Source organism: Anarrhichthys ocellatus, unplaced genomic scaffold, assembly GCF_004355925.1.
Source record: "Anarrhichthys ocellatus isolate YVR2014 unplaced genomic scaffold, GSC_Weel_1.0 scaffold3, whole genome shotgun sequence".
In the NCBI taxonomy this organism is placed as follows: domain Eukaryota; kingdom Metazoa; phylum Chordata; class Actinopteri; order Perciformes; family Anarhichadidae; genus Anarrhichthys; species Anarrhichthys ocellatus.
The window spans coordinates 9,416,446-9,434,933 of record NW_022280033.1 but is presented as its reverse complement, the minus strand read 5'-3'; the positions used below and the strand labels follow the sequence as shown (position 1 = coordinate 9,434,933).

The following is an 18,488-nucleotide window of genomic DNA, read 5'->3' as shown; positions in this document are numbered from 1 at the left end:
ATCACAAAGCTGTGATTGCATTCAGTAGTTTTGCGCAACAATGGGTAGATCGTCATGTCAAAGCTATTTGTCTTTTCGCCAATCTTAATGAGTCACACTGACTTTGCTTTCTGATTTGTTCCATATGACACTTTCCACTTGTGTGTCTGTGTCTAATACATATGAGGACACACACGCTTTTATGGGTGGGTCCTTTTAATCTAGTTGTTTTCTCCAACAAACACAAATGCACCTCTGTTGACATCTAAATGAGAATCTAGAACCACAAAGAAACAAGACAAAGAAGAGCTGAGACGATTGAGCCAGCAGCAGAAAAGGGAAGAACAAGAGTGGGAATGATATGATTTGATTCCTACACTTTCTCACTGAAGGTTACCTTGATATAAGTCTGCAAGCTAAAATCTTATTTTTCACTATCATCTGTCATTTTCATCTTGTGTCTCCCGGGATGATATTCATTTACAGCTTGAATTCAAAAGAAAGAAAAAAGATCTGTTGAAATCACTTTTTTTTTCCCCGAGATGTAGATCTAGTCCAGGGATAGAAACGATGTTTTAATCTCAGATGAAGTAGACGGGTTATTTATAAGAGACGGGGTGCTTTACAAATAGCACAGGGAGATACATCTCTGTCAGTGTGTCTCAACAACAAAACAGCACATTTCTCACCAATAAGATTAAAAGTGTTCAATACTTCAATGACTTTGCCTCAATGAAAAAAAGACTATATATGTTGTACAGTATGTTTATAGTGTATACAGTGTTTTTGTATTACTATCTTGAAATGGCAGGACTATGTTTTATTGTTTGCAAGGATAGTGACAATAAAGTTGGTTTGATTTCAATCATTTTCAGAAGACCAAAAAAGGTCAAAGTATCCAGAGAACTAGAGTGAGGCTATAAATGAAGCTAAATGCTAATGCCACCATGAACATGTCACAATGACACTGCTAAAATGCTGATTCGAATCAATGGTAATGTTAAGCAGCATCTTAACTGTATAAGTATGTTCATATTTGACTATTTAACTAGCACGATTGTACAGCTAATGGGATGTTGATTAGTTTTAGAAAGTCTATGGCCATAAATGAAGACAAACGTTATTATGATGCACCCTTTGGAGAAACATGAATGTCTTCACACAATTGTATGCTAATGTCTCATGTCGATGTTGAGACATTGTCAGATTTATCAACACCTGCACTTTCACAACTTTTATCGAGTCAGTTCTTGTGTAAAACGTGTCGTTGATCAGCACACATCTAATCAAAGCAGCAGCATTTTATTAAATCAACACATTTTCAGTAAATTAAATTAAAATATTCCACTCTGCCACTCGAGAGGCAGAGCAGGCTCTCGATGTTGACCCGGATTAAAACCGAGGCAGCGTTAATGTAAACAATACACCAACCATGACAGTTTGTTAATCGCATGTCAAGCTGTCTGATCTGCAGGCACCTGGCATTGTTACAATTGGCCCTTTGGCTGCTGTGTGTGCATGACACGGCTGTCCTATTTATGGGTGTTTTGTCGTGCTGCCAGTAATCTATTACAAACGTTAAGTTATTGTGTGAAAGCTGGGTGTTGCCGGCTCACACAGCAACATGAGAAAAGGTCATATGGATGATGGAAAAATCAGTGGTAAACATGGACTGTGGCATTTCTGAAAGATCAGTTCAAACAGTTCAGATTAAAAATAGGATCGGCTGCTCTTTATAAAAGCTGAGGTAACATTTTCTCCTGTAATGCCTCCACAGGACATGTATTGTACGTTTAGGTTTTGTCAACAACAATGTCCTTAGACGTTCGAGCTGGATCTGAACTAGTCCTGGAACATCAACCTCCCAGCAACATTTTTCCGTACCAGTCTGTGTCGTGTTTATTTACAGCCCCAGACCTGAGAGTCTGACAACATTTATCTGCTCGTTCAATTCGCTCAGCCTCCTCTAAATGTGAGAAGGCAAACTGTAAACATACACAAGCAATGACGAGGAGAGGAAGAGGTTGAAGTACAAAGCTTTATTTGAACTCATGACTGAAATGTGAAGGAACATACTGCCCATTTATTCTCTGCGTTTAGTTTAGTAAAATAATTTGCTGTGTGCACAAGCATGAGGTATGATGCTGACAGCGATAAAAACTAATATGTGAACATTACAGTGGGAGAAAAGCTAAATGATCCATAATTAATAGGTTAGAGTGAATAAGTAAATAGGTGTGTTTTCCTCCCATTAGTAGGTTATAAATATTAAATTCTGTGGTGCTGGTACAGCCTCTGCATGCTTTTGACTACCGTGCTTCTATTCATCACATTTTGTTTTAACACAGGCAACTTGTGACCCTCCTATTGGTCAGGAAGGTGTCCACAAGTGGCAGCTTAACAGCAACAATGTACAAAATTACAAAATAAATACACTTTTTTTAAAATCCATTTCTTCTGCCTTAAAATAGGCTCACAGAGCTCTTTTTAAACATCAACTGTGGCACTTTACATTAATAAGAGTTGTTGTTCCTTGACTTTAAGAAAAAAAAAAAAAAAAAAAAAAAAAAAAAAAAAGCAGTGTCGAAAACATAATTCATGCAGCAAGTGTGAAAAAAAGGCTATCATACCTCGAGTTTGATCCAACACGTTTGCATCAAACTGACCGAAAGAACACAAGTTGCTCAGTAGGACACTGAAGCCAACCGTTTTCATTCCAGTTGTGGTGAAGCAGAACTGTAGTTGCACTCTAATGCTGTTGCTCTTATCCGGCTTCTCTTTCTCTTCTGGCTCCGCTGTCCAGTAATGAAGCTGAACATTACTTCACTGCTCATTTAAAGAACATCTTTAAAGCGGGTCCTGCCATCGGACTCTGGTGGAGAGATGGTATCGCCGGGAATGAAATCAAGAGAAACTCAAACTGACCTGTGCACATGACACCTGCAACGAGAAAGAGGGAAAAGATATTCAGGCCAGCGCCAACAATGCGTCTCTGTCGTCTGTTACTTTAAAAGCAAGTACAACATCAGAAATGACCGCATTGCCTGGGCTTTTTCAAACACAGCTCAACATATTTATACATTAGCAACACTGATTTTAAGTGTTTTTACACAAGTATGGAATGAAAACCAAATTCGATGTGTTCACCCAGTCTTCGAAATGTCTTCTTGTGCTCCGAATTGAGGTCAGAGGGCTTTCTTTAATGAAGGCTTTTAAAGTGTGAAGTGTGCTTCTCCTCTCATGTCTGTGATCAAGAAAAGCTTAGCTTACTGCGGACCACCGCAGAAGGTACAGTATCTCACACCCTGACCCCACAGTGCAGTGACACAAGTGTGCTTCAGCATCGTCTATGGTGGCGTATGAAGTGCTACATGCAGCATACATACGGTATACACTTGAGATGCTTTCGCGTTTCTATTTTGATATACAGCAACAAAGCACAAAACCCCAGTCTGACCCAGAGGCTATGAGCAAATAATTGGGAGCTTGAGGGTGTAAATCTCCAAGGAAGATGTCTAACTCACTCCCGTCTCTTCTCTCCCGCCTTCAGCAATAAGGTCAGACAAGTGTTTAATTAATGCTGCCCTCTGACAGTGAGATGCAGCAAGAAGACACCGATAAGGGAAATAAACAGTGCGATACTGAATGATAGTGATTAGCCTGAAGATAAAGTTGTGACGCAAGTGAAAAGAACAAAATATTAGCTTCCTTTTTGTTAACGGCAAAAGAAATGCCAAGAATGAAACTGGAACTCCTCTAGAAATCAGGGTGTTAATGTGATACAGTACATCTGTGAATCAGACTGTAGCAGATGTTTTCATTCGGGCATCTGTGAACCTGAACTTCTCCCCAAATTGTAAACAGCCCAGCAGTCGGATCCACAAGCTGTTAGCATTCAGATAAATCCAGTAAATTGTGAGATAACACTGTGCTCTCAGTGTTCTGCATGAATCCATTATTTACAACACTGATGAAGTGACCACACACTCTTATCTCCGTGATCTATTCCTGCAAGTGCTTGTTTGGCAACGTGCCTGTGTAGGAGATGTGTTGGTAAGATAGAACAATGATTTACCTGTGATACTTTTGGTGAACGCTGTGCCCCACAGCATGTCTTTCTGCACTATAGGCTCATGTCGGGCGTTGCTCAGCAGCGGATCGAGGCTCAGCGGAGACACGGTCAGTTTCTCTCGGGTCGAACGAGGTGCAGCAGACAAAGCTGTGGCCTTCCCTGCGGCAGCTCTTCATACTGAGAAACGGCCAATCAAAACGCTCCTCCATCCTGCTGGTTCTCGACAGGTTGCAGAATCAACGTCCATAATAGCATCCATTACCTTGTGTTTTAAAACTATTTAAAGTGCATCAAAATCAATAATACTGTCATATTCAGGTAGTCTAACATTTGGTGAAATAATCACTATTCAATATTTCTTCAATTTTGTAAAGATTAAACATTATTTCCTTGTTTATTCTTTACTATCGAATGACTTGTATATAAAATGGACTCAAACAATGTTAATGTAAATTTATGTTTATGTGGCTACTTGTTACCCGTTTGTAGGAACTGCAGACATGAGTTGGGACTTTATAATTAAAAGGCCAACATGAGGCTTCACCTGAAGGCAATATTTAACCATTTATGATAAGTTGTGAGCCTCGGCTGCAGCTGCAAAATACAGTTATGCTCATTTGCGTTTGAAAATACTCTTACAATTATTAAAGGTTTACCTGTATATCAGGTAATTGTGTCAGTAAAAGTTATTGATTTAATTTTATCAATATTTTCATCAATTCATCTACAAATAAACTAAATGATATCAATAATGATTCATTTAAAACAATGTAAAATGTATCTTCAATGTAGTTAATTACTTAACTCCGATTTAGGGTTATTAGTAATATTAAATAATGATTAGTTCACCATTTATTAATGATGGCTGGTGTAAATCATTATGTGCTGCCATTAGTTACTGGATATAATGTGTTATGATTATTATAATATTGCAATTGATTAAATCAGTATTAAAAGTGAAAATATTTCACACCAAATTCCCCTCACTCACCACGACCACCTCCCTCAATATTTATAATATGTGAATGACATGTTTAAAAATGCATAGGCCATCTGTGCACTTGTCAGTGCAAACAAACTTTGGCTAGCTGCCCTCCCGTTTGAATCGAGCCAAATATGGCCGCCACACAGCAGAAGTCTTCACATGTATTTATATTCCCACGGGGCCTCGCTTCTCGCTGGAGTCTGAGTCCCGTTCTGTGCCTTGATGCTCGGATCAGACTGCAGAAGTCTTCTCTTGGGCAGTAGGAAGGTGAGGTAGATTGCACTGTCTTGTCATTTCATGCTCGATCCTTCGCTGGCATTTGTCATTCTCACTTGTTGTGTATTGGGAAATTTGGGAATTAAGGTTAACAAGCAGCTCACAAGTTAAAAAAAGAAGGAATGTCTCAATGTGGACTCGTAAAAAAAAAAAAAAAAAAAATCCAAAGTAAAGAATGTAGTTAAGACTCATTGCTTTAGTCCTCAACAATGGGTCACATGACAGGCACTTCAGCACCAGGTAAAAAAAACACAGCTGCCCTCCCACCACAGGGGGAGCCACACCTCTCTACACGGAGCTCTCGTCCGGCCTGGGCAGCAGCTGAGTGCGTTTCCTCTTCTCTAAGATCCTGTTGAGCTCCTCGGAGAAGGAGTAGCAGAGCGGTGACGTGCTTTCAGACTCGCTCTGCCTCAGCAGCACGTAGCTGTTGCCGTTCATCCTCCGCAGGACGCTGGGCAGCGTGGCCGACAGCCCGCTGGGGAAGTCGCACTCTGGAGAGGGATGTTGCGGAGTTGGTGGGAGAGGAGGGGCCGGGGGAGGCGACTCCTTATTGGGTGATGAGTGAGCCTCTCCGGGGACAATCTGGAGGCAGCCTCCATCCTGGATGTTGCCGTTGTGCTGCTTTGAAAATCCATTACATATGCCGTTTCCGTTACAGTGGCTTGAGATGGTCTTCAGCTCCATGTGGGAGGAGTTCCTGTGCTGTTTTCTATTCCTGTGGTGCCTCTTACTGTTCGGGTAGGCTGAAGCGGCGGCTCGTAATGAGTATTTCCCTCTGTTGCCCACTCGCAGGCAGAAGCCCACGTAGACGAGCACCACGGTGAGGACTACACACAGGCCTCCGAGGATGGTGATGAGGGACAGATATACGGCCTCCATGTTCCTGGGGGAGAGCAGCTCTGAGTGGGGGAGGAGAGGAGCCGGGGGCGGTGGCCTCTCGGAGGAGGGATGCTGAGTGGGGGCTAGCAGGGTGGCAAAGAAACGGTAAGGGTCTTCGGTTGGCTCGACAGGTGGGGGAGGGGGCAGGTCCAGGCGGATGGTGACATTGAAGGCAACTATGGCGACATTGATGCCGTTCTCGACAGCGAAGCAGGTGTACAGCCCGCTCTGGTCCTGCCGGGCCTCGATGATCAGCAGGCCGTCTGTGCCAGTTCTGAAGCCAGAGTTGAGGCCGTAGCCCTGCAGCTCGCCGCCATCCAGAGTCCAGAGGGGCGTCGCCAAGTTTGAGCTGAGCTCGCACTGCAGCAGCACGTCATCGCCCACCCGCACAGAGCGGCTCCGCACGACTACGTCTGCAACACAGATATGAATAACAGAGTCTAATTTCACATTACATTTACAGGACAACTCACAACATAGCCTCTGACTCATTTCATATGGTAATTACTAAACACCTACTTTACTGATCATAGACTGTCCAAACTTATTGAGGCATAAACTCCAATTCCATATCTTTTAATTCCTGCCATCGCTTTACCTCGCACAGAGAACAGAACGACGGAGGGGCAGTCGATGCTACATTTTATCAGATTGAAATTGTGAAGTGAGAGAAGGCATTTGCCTGCCTTGAATATCAAACAGAATTCTCTCCAGAGATGGCAAAAATGTGATTAAAGAAGGGAAAAGAGGATATTGCCAACGCAGTGTGCATAATCAACTTTCAAAGAGGCCTTCATGCCATCTGATGACAACTAAGCATCTTTTGAGTCCTTCCTAACATTTTCTATTTTTAATCTCCCTTTCATCGTTAACTGTGGTTAAAGCAAACTTTAAGCAGCAGCACCTAGCTGCAGAGGAGATTTCTGCATACCGTCTTGTGTGTTTTCACATCCTCTGCTGCCCTGCTGGATATCCTGGATTAAAGTGGATCTGTAATGAAGGAGAAAACATAACAATAAGTATATATCCGTGCAAATATTAAACACGCACTTGCTGTAACATAAAAACTATTGAATATTGTTGGTAAGTATATTGAGCTCTCCATTTTCTCCTATTTGTATTTTGTGCTATAGTCTGTCTCATATCATTTATCGCCTCCATAACAGCTTTCTACTGAGTAAGCAAATCTGTCCAGGTTTAAATCAGTACACTTCGAGTACACAGCTGCATGCTCTGTTCACTATCCCAGCCAGCATCAAGGTTCTGCCAGAGATGTGATTACGCAACAGTTCTGGGAGCTGACACTGTGACAGGGCACTGTGATACTTAAGGTTAGTTAAATCAAACACACAAAAGGGCACCTGCAGCACTTTAATCATCCGATCCAATCACACACAAACACACGCACAGACACAGGCTTCAGCACCCACCTGTCTGCTTGAGCCATTATGTCCACACACTGGGCTCCGTTCCAGGCACAGTGAGGGTCTCTGGCAAAGACGCAGTCGTAGCAGGAGGTGTATCTGTGACAGCTAGAGAGGGGAAGCTGCACCACTCCTGATAGAGAGCCCACGTATACACTCATCTGGTGGCGAGAGAGATGAGTTAAACACTGTAGGACAGAGAGATTAATCATTAAGTGTGTGTGTGTGTGTGTGTGTGCGCATGTGATGGTCAAACACAATACCTGTTTTGCTGACAGCAGCAGGCTGTTAACAGGCTGTGGTTTCTCAAACAGTTGAAGCTCCTCGATAATGTGAAGCTGACCCTCGATTTCTACAGCTTTATGTAACCAGCCTTCATCTGAGCGACACACAAAGAGGAGAAACATGAGAATTATAAATACCAAACCAACCAGCAGTAGCCAGTACTACAAACACAGTTAACATGCATTTCTGTCAACCAGTTTCCAAAACAAATCACTGTGTTTTGGATTGATCTATATATAAATTAAATTGCAAACACTTGAAACTAACACTTTAGATAGGCAATCCATGTATTTGCCTGTTTCTTATCATAGTTACAACATTGTTGAGTGGAAATGCAGCCATGGTTGGCGTTTTCGAGAAGGTTCAGACATCGAAGATGTGGAGTTCTCACGCAAAACACAATGTTTTTAATGCAAGAAACAAACGAAATTGAATTGTTCTGTTCACATGGTTTCTTTCACAGTTTTTATCTTGTGGGTTTAATTCTCTGTAAACTTAATGCGTTGCTGTATGAGCCACTTGAGCACATATTTGTGTTCTGTATATTGTTTACGTAAGTAGCAATGGAACATTAAATGATGTACTGTATATCTTTGAATGAACCCTTGTTCCAACACTTTCCCTGCCTCGTGGACTTCTGGATACTTTGGATTTCCACAAGAAAGATACTTTGCAGAATAAGTGGCCTAAGAACATGTTGACTCTAAAGAACACAACAACCTAATAATCATGGCACAATATTGTAAATTTGACCAAAAGATTAACTGACAAAATAATGGGTTACCATTTTTAACAGTGTTTCTGTTCCTGGTTTCATATTCTCAAATCATAGTGAAATGAATGAAAAACACTTAAATACATCATAGGTATATGCAGCTAGTAATCGACACAGCTAGCCTGGCCACGGTGACTCAACAAAAAATAGTCCAGGACATAATCCCCCATAAAAACAATGGATTTTGGCAGATTTTGCTACCTTTGCCTTTACCGTTTCCAGTAGTTATGCTAAGCTAAGCTAATTGTAGCTTTACATTTAGTGAACAGACAGAGTGGAATCAATCTTCTCATTTAACTCTCGACATTTCCGAAATGTCTAACTATTATCACACAATTATACCCGACATGAATTCATAAACACCTGTGCCCATGTACAATACATGGTATGTTCGTCCATCTAAGCCTTGGATCATGTTTACGGCCATGTGTGTGTAGTCTGTGGTCCGCCTGAACATAAGTGGTCGTCTGTCTGAAGGTTGGACCTGCCGGGACATCAGAGGATGCCTCCGGACAAAGTTCAGCACATCATCAGGCAGGGAGGTGGAGACGTTGATGCCCCTGGCCCTCAGAGCGTCAGTGATACACTGCAGGAAAAGAAGCCAAAGAGAGCGATGAGAAGCAAGTCACGAGGCAGGATGTGGGCTGCGGGGAGAAGAGACATTTTTGGCCCACTTGTAATAAAGTTCTCTGTAAACAGAGACGGATGGTGGACGGCAGAGAGGATGTCACGAGGCTTAGCGAGATGGTCTGCGGGGGAAAATTTAAAGGATCGAGAAGAAAATGCGAGCCTGTGTAAGATTCTGTCGGGGGGGGGGGGGGGGAGAAATGATACTTTTCACATGGACAACAATGAGACACTGCGAGTTCAGCAGCCGGCTTGAGCTGACATGCGGGCGACTCAGCTCTCTGAGCACCTGACTAAGGGAACATCTTAGCTTCAGCCAACTCCTCTAAGAGGCTTTCACGGTCCCAAGTTAAAGCCCTTGACCGTTCCATTCCGTTTAATAGCAACGTTAGAATTAAGTCCCACAAAGTGTTGAAATGACACTACAGTGGATAATGTCTGCTTGTGCTAACGATGCCACGGCCCTGACTGACTAAGCCATTGTCGCCAAAAAGCTACGGGCTGGAGTTAATCGGCATGGAAATGGGTTTCAGTGACATAAGCTGGTTGTGTTTTGAGCCTCATCCTTTCTATCATCTTCCCGCATCTTTTCTTCCTAATCTTTACTTTGGATCAGCTTCATCTGCTCTCCGTTGGCGTATGGGAGGGGGACTTTTCTCCTGTTCTTCATCTTAAGTTGAAGGGGCTAAGAGGGAGGCAGTGTGTGCGTCTTTCTGCACGTGTGTGTTTACCGTTCCAGGTCGTGGGTCAGGGATCTTTCCAGTGTATTCCTTCCACTTAGAGTCCTGGTTCTCCATGTACGGTCCTTGAAAGGCCTCTTGGACTTCAGACAGAGAGAATCGACACACTGCAGACGCCTTGACGTTTTTCCTACAGAGAGCAACACAGACGGAGTGAGAAAAAGACCAGAGCACAGGCCACACAATAACAGCTGCAAACCCAGTGTTGCCATAGGGACAGCAGTTGAAGTACAGTAGATCAGTGGCGCACCTAGAAAGATGCACAGCGGAGGGGGGATGGGATGACAGAGATAGTAGGAGGATTCATAGAAGTCATACATCTCTCAGAAAAACGTAGGAGGGAAGGGGGAGAGGAATACAAAATGATTTCAGAGAGGTGGAGTAGGAGTTAGAGCTCAAAACAACAGAAACACTGAAGATAATCAATGTTTGTTTATGCTCTCTGTACCACAAAGCCTTTTGCTTTGGCATAACATTCACTTCTCAGCTGATACATCCCTGCAGTGAATGCACCACATTGAAAAGTGAAAACTAGTTTCTACGAAGGGCCACTGCATTTATAAGCTTAAAGATGTTCCTGAAAACAAACTACATTTTTTTCTGCAACAGCCATGTGACACATTCAGTAATTATCTCTCTGTATAGTAGGTCTTTGGAATCTCTCTTTTCACGTGTCAGAGCCGTTTAAGTTACTGCTAAAGAAAAACACACTTTTTCTATTTCCACCGTTTCACATTAGATGCGTTTAACTGGAAAAAAAAAAACCATAGAGTGGCATTTATTGTGAAGCAGCCACAGGAAATCTTCCATATATAAATGCAAAACAGTCCTTTTCAGTATTATTTTCATCAGTGGTTATTTTAACTTCTTAGTCTATCTAAATCTGCTTTCTAATTAATATTCTCTCCTCAAACTGCGGTTTTTTCACATCGTTTGAATGAAAAAGTTCCCCTCTCTTTCATCTAGTCCTCGACCGTCTCCTTCGACTTTCTCAATGTATCGATTGCTGCCTTTCATCTTTATCTCACTCTTTTACATTTGCATCCTCAAAGTCCCCGTCGGCCGGAGATCTCGACACACGTTCCCACTCACCACTCCAGGCCGAAGATGCCGTAGAAGAGCGTGTCCTGCGGCGTGAGGCCGGGCATGACAAACATGCTGCGCAGCATGTTGAAGTGGAAGTCGTACTCGGGCAGAGAACATGTCAGCCTGGCCTTGAGGAAGGACGTCCACCGTTTCTGGAGAGTTAGACGGCCTCCCCGGTCTCCCTGAGGGAAGAAGGGTGAGGGAGAAAAAGGAGAAACAGGAGGAGAGAGGGGAGACGAGGGTCATATGAGGTAAGGCCTGGATAAATGAAAAACGGACTCAATCGACTCAAGGTGGCACACAAGGGGAACTGAGCCCCCTAAAGAGTGCAACAGATGGCATTGGAAAGCAATAACAAAACAAGATTATGGCTTCCCATAGGTATTGTGAGACTCCCCACTGTAATCTACAGGTTTGTGTAAAAGTGTGTATTTTTTGTCCCGCAGCAGACTGCAGCACACCTAAAGAGTGAAAGATTCTTGACACGTACTTACTGGAAAAGCTTGACTCAAGGCCATGATTCTTTTGGAAATCCAGCAAATGACATCACTCTTTGATCAAAACTTTTAAATGTATTCAGCCTGTGGCAAATTGCAAATGTCACACATGCCCCCGCAGGGCATTTCTATTAAGATGAATAAACAAATATGCTGCCACAACTTCAAGGAGAGAACTTGTGAGCCGATTTGATTTTAAGGTGCCACAGGAGAGAACAAGGTTATTAGGCTGTACAGTGAGCTCTCATTATTCTTAACTCCATCGTGGGCAGCAGGAGATGTAAATCATTCACATTTCAGGCAGCAGAGGATGCTAAACAGTCCGTCTCTCCCCTGCTGTCACCCATCCCTCGCACCCAGAGCCACAGTGACGCTGCAGCCCATTCCTCAGCTACAAACTCTGCTCCTCTAATCTCAATAGGGCCATGCTACAAATGCGTTCTCCATCCAGCCCCTCATCTATTATAGCAACCCCTTCTATCATCATCAAAGACTTCACTCAAGCTAGTCTGATGCAATACTTCTCTCCCAGTTGTGAATCACATCCTGCATCCTTTTTGAATCTACACTCACCTTACAAATGCGAGCCACGCGTGCCACCCTGCTGTGGCTGTAGGTTGTCGTCTGCTCCTGGCTTTTCTCGGTGAAGAAGTAGTAGATCTTATCATCATCGCCGGTGCTGCTGCCCAAACTCTCCCTCACGAGCGCCGAGCCCACAAAGTTTGCCTCTGTATGGGGGAGGCAAAGATGCACTGGCTAATGCTGTGTTGGTTTTTTTCCTTTTTGATTTAGGAATTAACAAAGCAGCTGCCTTTGATACCCTAAAACTAGGTTTAGTAGTTTTCTCAAACAAAATAATTAACGTAATATTCTACTTGTCTAACCTGAGGTGTCTCACCAAAACAGTAAACATCTTTAACAGAGGAGATGGCTACTTATAAGACAAGAGAAAATGAATGGTAATCCAAGCACTAACACAGTTTGAACAGATGGTGAAAACAATAAAAGGAGAAGATTTTATCTGCAAAACACAACGATTTGAGTCATTTAAACCCCAAACCAGGTTTCAGGAGGAATATATAAACAAACATAAGAGTCCAAAGTCATTCTAGTGGCTTTGTGAGGCTGTGCTTAGGCACAGTTGTACTTGAAGAAAAACACCAATGCCAGCATGCCCACAGGTATAATGTTTATCATGTTCACTATCTTAGTTCCACCTAAAAATGCTGAAGGGCTTTTATTATTCCAGGAGATGAACTCACCGTTCAGCCAGCGTGTAGGGGCATCTTCTGTCTTCAGTGTGGGGGACGGAGAGTTGCGGCGGATATCTGGAAAGCTCCTAAACTCGTACTGGGAAGCTGTATACATCTGCTGGTCTGGAGGAAAACCAATGGATCAGATTCTACAATCTTTTGGTAAAACTCTGGAGGTGACTGACAACTGTTGAAGGGCTTACCGATGATGAGGGCAGTGAAGCCCGTCGTCGGGCCGTAGGGACATTTGTCTCTGCCCTCTTCAGGCTGAGACGACATCACAAACTTCTCCTCATTCTATACAGGATTTAACATTTGGGTTAAGAGGAGGACATTGAGTCCCACCTTAAAGCCATACATGAGGAATCACAGAGAGGTAAGAAATTACATATCAAAAGGGATTCAACAGCACTGAAAGGTCTGTAATTGACATACTATGTATGCACAGAGTGGTCTGAAGGCATGAGTCCCACACATGTAGAGATGAGTCGAGTTGAATCTCTGGAGGAAGCGGATGTGATTGAAACACTCCGTCTGGAAGAGGATGAGAAAGATGCTATGGTGAGGAAACGATTATCAATACATAGGAGAGAACCCATTACGAAAAGATGAAATGAAAGGACGAAGAAGAACTAAATGCCTACCTTATTGTCTTTTCCCTTGAGCAGACACTGACGTTTTTGCTCGGGGGAGGCTTCCCATTCGATCTAATACACACACCACATATGATACAGTGAGACAGGAAGAGCACACAACAAATTGGATGGATTCACATCACTGACTTCCATACATTTTAGTAAAATGCAACAGATCCGACAGCAGATAATCAAGAGTGATGTCTTTTATTGCTTTAATATTTCATAGATCAGGAATTTTGAGCTCACAGCATCTGAAGTCATTGCGTTGTTGAACAGCATTGTATCTTTTAAAACTCCTCTGACACAAAGACAGTTGGAACAGGTGCATTTATAGCAGGAGACGCAGGAGTGGCTGCGAGGGAATGTTACGCACGCACATCAGTAATTATACCTCATGATAGACAGCAACGCTGTATTAACATAATTAGCATTACAGCTTAACGTCAGGTTGTCACCAGGTAACAAACACCGCAGCGTGAAAGTGAAAGGATTTTCAGCTTCCCTGGGTGTTTAAAGCGACGGTCAACTTTGAAGACGTTATCCTGCAGCATGTCATCGTCTGAGAACTAGACTCAATCACAGCAGCTGACATTTTAATGGTGTTTGATGGTTTCTTTAAAAAAAAAAAAAAAAAAAAAAAAATCATCTTCAAATACCATCTGTTGTGCTATTCTGGATTATGTCATTACTTTATTGCACATGGATGCATTGTGAATAACTTGTTCAAGTCATTTGAGACCAGATATGTAAATATTACATAGAGAGGTAACTAATGAGTGTAGAGTCATTTAATGGCAGCAATGGCAGAATCTCTTATAAATTCCAGCCATAAATAGTGTCAAAAATTGGGTTTGACATGAAGAGAATTGTGAGGATTATAACTTTAATGGGCCAAATGTCCTAATATAATCACCAACCTGGAATATTAATCAGCGTCAGAATGAACCTCTTCAACTCTTTGTGGGGTCTGTGGGGTTTTAAGTTAAAACTGGCAACACTAGATTGAGGTAGATAGATAGTATGCTAATTACTGCATAAATTAGAAACAGTTTCTGTGTCGACATGCTCCAATGTGTGGATGAGATGAACATGAATTCTGTATCTATTTAGAGTGAGAAGATACAGTAGTTAGTTTTCTGTTTTTTTCTCATTAATATGTAAGTTTATGCAGCAATGTGCTCCTGCGGTGAAACTGTGAGTTATCGTGCTAAAAGTAACACAACTACACACAATAAACAAACACACAAGGGGTGACATGGGAATAAATAGTTTTCGCCTCAAAACAAAATAATGTTGCCTCAAAAAAAAGTTCCTGTGTTGTGGAATGCAAATGAAGTTGTGGCAGAGTTAAGGATATGGCAGCAGAGGTGCTAAACATGAAGCGACACAGAAAACAAACTCACAGTGAGAGCAGAGCTGGCTGAAATGTCAGAGGCATTAAGAGCAAAAACAGCCCCGCGGGCCCCGACGAAGAGACGCTCACTGTCAGCCTCCAGCAACATGGTGCTCGCTGCAGAGGAATGGAAACGTCTGCAGCCCTGCAGACCTGAGAGAGGAAGAGGAAGAGGAGGATTGATTGTTAATGAACATGACTTTTGTAACACTACGACTGCTTCTGCTACATCCATTCATCAAAACAGCTCTAGTGTCCTTTAAAAAAAAAAAAAAAATACATAAAGAGACGACACACTGAAAGTCAGAGGGAGCAAAAACCAACAGACATAAGCAAGTTTTTCTTTTGTTGTTGTGCTTCACTGATAATATCGGGATCATATCCATGGTGTGATTATTGGACGTAGCAGCCCGATTCTCATTCATATGGCTACACACACACACGGGAGTATCTCAGCACACACACTGTCCACCGCTGCTTTTCAAAAGCTTCCGCTGTTCACAATCATCTTTTCTCAAACACTCCAGGAGTTGACTCATTTATCATCTGCAGCAACACTGGAGTGATTTCTATATTATGCAGCACACCTAAACACAAACTGATTATATTGTCATCTGGATTTGTATGTGATAATTTAAACAAAAACAACCATTTAAAAAAAATCCACCAACACCTGAATGCCTTTAGAAGAATTTGCATAAAGGTCTTGCCATCAGAGTGAGGGCATTTTAAAAGCACATGAGTGAGGTTTTTTTTTTTTCTCAATCAAACCTGACAGCATGAGAATAAAGGGAGAAACAGAAATCTATTCGTCGCCTGTGATGGATTTCTCTCTGTACGATTGCTGAACGTCAGTGCAAAGCGCTAAGGAGGCCTCGCTCTTTGATTCCGAGGGACTCGCTTCAAATCCCAGATTCTTTTTTTAGACTGCAAGAAAAAATAATTCCATTAAACTCCATTGCACTGCAGCTGCACACAAAATCACTTTCATGACCTCAAAGTTCATTGCTTTTAGTCAGAAATAACAATACACACACACACACACACACACACACACACACACACACACACACACACACACACACTGGGAAAAGCAAGATCTTTTCTCATAGCTGCTTTTTGACAGCAGTGATGCTTTAGGGTCGGCATTTCTGTCATTACCGTTTATCCACTGACTTTTCCTTTCATTGTCGGTGCTGAAATGTTTAGTTCATTGTCAATTAACAGAAAATTAATCGGCAACAATTTGGATGATCAATTGCGTAAGTCTTATCAAGCAGAAAAGCCCCAAAGTTTGAAGGTTTCTGTCCTATCACATGCTAATATAATGTTTATATTAAATTGTAAGATCTTTTTTGAAAGAGAGACCTGAATAAATAAAAACAAACCTTGCCAGACCAAAAAAGGACAAATACATAACCGGACAAACATCAGTGAACATTAATGTCTTTATATGACAATGCATCCAATAGTTTGCACTCAAAACCACAAATATCAACCTCATGGTGGCGCGAGAGGAAGATATTTATTTGTTGCACCATTTCCATACATAAGAGCTCTGCTGTTAGCTTAGATACAAAATCTTTGAAATTTGGTGTTTTCAGCATCACAAACAAAATTTATATCTAGCTCTGACCAGAGATGAAACGACAACCCCACCATGGACAATACAAGCCACAGGATTATGCTTATCCCACACAGCACTGCTTAGGAAGGAGACGATAATGAAAAGAGGCCCAACACAACATCAGAGATCCACTTCTGCTTCATGTGGGTTTCTGTGGTTTGAGGTTTTATTGCTTTGTGAGCATGAACCCCGTCCAGTTTTCCAGGCTATATTGGGATGCATCTGTTTCGACAGGACAAGACAGTAATGAGGTTCACTCATACAAACACTCAGCAAAGACACACGCTGTACAGCGCACACACACACACTCATGTCATGTCATGTCATGTGGTCACTCGCTGCAGTCCTGAGATGCCAGAGAGTTATGCAAGTTCTAAACATACGATCTATCAGGACTCCACTTAGCTTAAGTAAACATGACACCACAGTCAACAGTCACAGGGGCATGTCAACCTAAAAAAGATCTCCACAAAACAACTGATGTGACCGCATGAAAAATGACAGCAAAGCTTTAGTTTAATGTCTAATTAAAATATCTGATGCAACTAACGTTGAGCATATTTATCTATCAGCTGGGGTGGAGTGTTTACAGCAATTAAAAGCAATAGAAACTTGATAGCGAGCCACTTTTTCTGCCCATTGGTCTACAGTCGCTCAACTCAGACTTCCTGCTTCCTTGACCACTTCCCTTCCACACTGAAGACTGCATGGTTACCAAGTAAGCCGTCATTAAGATTCCTCTCAGCTGCTGCGAAACACAATCCACACTGCTCACTTCAGCAGCAGCAGTCAGTTCCCCTCCCAGACTGCTCCTGGGTAATCAGGTGTCTACTTTTCCTCACTCATTCTCAGCAGGAGGAAGAAGAGTTCTACCTGTACGGGACTTTCAGAACAACAGCTCTGCCTACGCGATACAAGTGCCTCATTGTGAGTGAACACAATGCATTACAGCAGAGACAATGCCTACGTTTTCCTCAGCGTAATCCGAGCATTAAGACACACAATGCCTGACAGCTGGAGCCATGTCACTGAAAACTACCTCGCTGAGAGTGTGACGCAGCCGAGGAAGATTTATTAACTGTATCTTACAAGATCGTGAGAGAAAAAGGCCCGTTTGATTCATTCTACAGGGAAGCAGAGAGAGAAGCCCAGATAACAGTATTACCTGAGCAAACACTTGGAGGGACCTCAGCTGATCAGCACTGTACACAGTGTTCAGACAGACACAGAGACACACACACACACACACACACACACACACACACACACACACACACACACACACACACACACACACACAGTTGAACCTGTAGGCGACAGACTGTGACGTGACAGCCTTAAACTCATTGTCAGGTCTGTTTACGGTCGAGCATATCCTGGCGGGACGACAGGCGGTGCTGAATAAACAGTTAAATCCACCGACTATAATTCCCAAAATACCTGACAGGTCAAAATCAGTGTGCGTAATGAAAAGGTATTTAGATGTTTAGATGTCTTGTCATTATTTTTAATAACCTGCTATCTCTCCGTTTTGACAGCTTTTAGCCTCTCGTTCCCTCAAAACTGAATTCGTCAAATTAATAACACGTAACGACCGTCCCTCCCTCAAATTGTTTTCACCTTCTTTGTGGTGACGTTGAGATGAGGTTGCTATGTTTGATTTAACTACCCCACACAGGTTCCGAGGCTTTGCCTTCTTTAGGTTGCTAAGAAACACAGAGATTAAATGGATGAGAGGTAAGTTTGCATATCGAAGTCTTCTCATCAGGAAGAGGGACGCAAAAGAAACAAAGATCAGAGGCAAAGGCGAGGGAAAGGAATTGAAAGAGGGCAGAGCATCAATGAAAAGTACAAACTAATAGATACGAAATGAAAGAGAAGAGACAGAGCTTAGGTGCTGAGGCGGAGAGATGGATGGTAGAGGAGGAGGAGGGGGGGGGGGGGGGGGGGGG

The 18,488-nt window shown here is 42.6% G+C and overlaps 1 protein-coding gene across 2 annotated transcripts in view; it reads right to left on the bottom strand.

Moving 5' to 3' along the window:
- Nucleotides 1–1,999: 1,999 nt before the first annotated feature.
- Nucleotides 2,000–18,488, bottom strand: part of LOC116397512 (semaphorin-4G-like) — a 23,109-nt gene continuing 6,620 nt past the window's right edge. For both annotated transcript variants that reach the window (XM_031873013.1, XM_031873003.1), the window contains exons 3-16: nucleotides 14,920–15,062; nucleotides 13,523–13,585; nucleotides 13,314–13,412; nucleotides 13,082–13,175; nucleotides 12,888–13,001; nucleotides 12,199–12,353; nucleotides 11,135–11,310; nucleotides 10,034–10,172; nucleotides 9,039–9,261; nucleotides 7,879–7,994; nucleotides 7,622–7,776; nucleotides 7,123–7,181; nucleotides 4,055–6,604; nucleotides 2,000–2,919 (exon numbers count right to left, since the gene is read on the bottom strand). In XM_031873013.1, coding sequence (XP_031728873.1) covers nucleotides 5,601–6,604; nucleotides 7,123–7,181; nucleotides 7,622–7,776; nucleotides 7,879–7,994; nucleotides 9,039–9,261; nucleotides 10,034–10,172; nucleotides 11,135–11,310; nucleotides 12,199–12,353; nucleotides 12,888–13,001; nucleotides 13,082–13,175; nucleotides 13,314–13,412; nucleotides 13,523–13,585; nucleotides 14,920–15,062 — 2,540 coding nt within the window. In that variant the 3' untranslated portion in view covers nucleotides 2,000–2,919; nucleotides 4,055–5,600. The remainder of the gene's footprint in view (nucleotides 2,920–4,054; nucleotides 6,605–7,122; nucleotides 7,182–7,621; nucleotides 7,777–7,878; nucleotides 7,995–9,038; nucleotides 9,262–10,033; nucleotides 10,173–11,134; nucleotides 11,311–12,198; nucleotides 12,354–12,887; nucleotides 13,002–13,081; nucleotides 13,176–13,313; nucleotides 13,413–13,522; nucleotides 13,586–14,919; nucleotides 15,063–18,488) is intronic.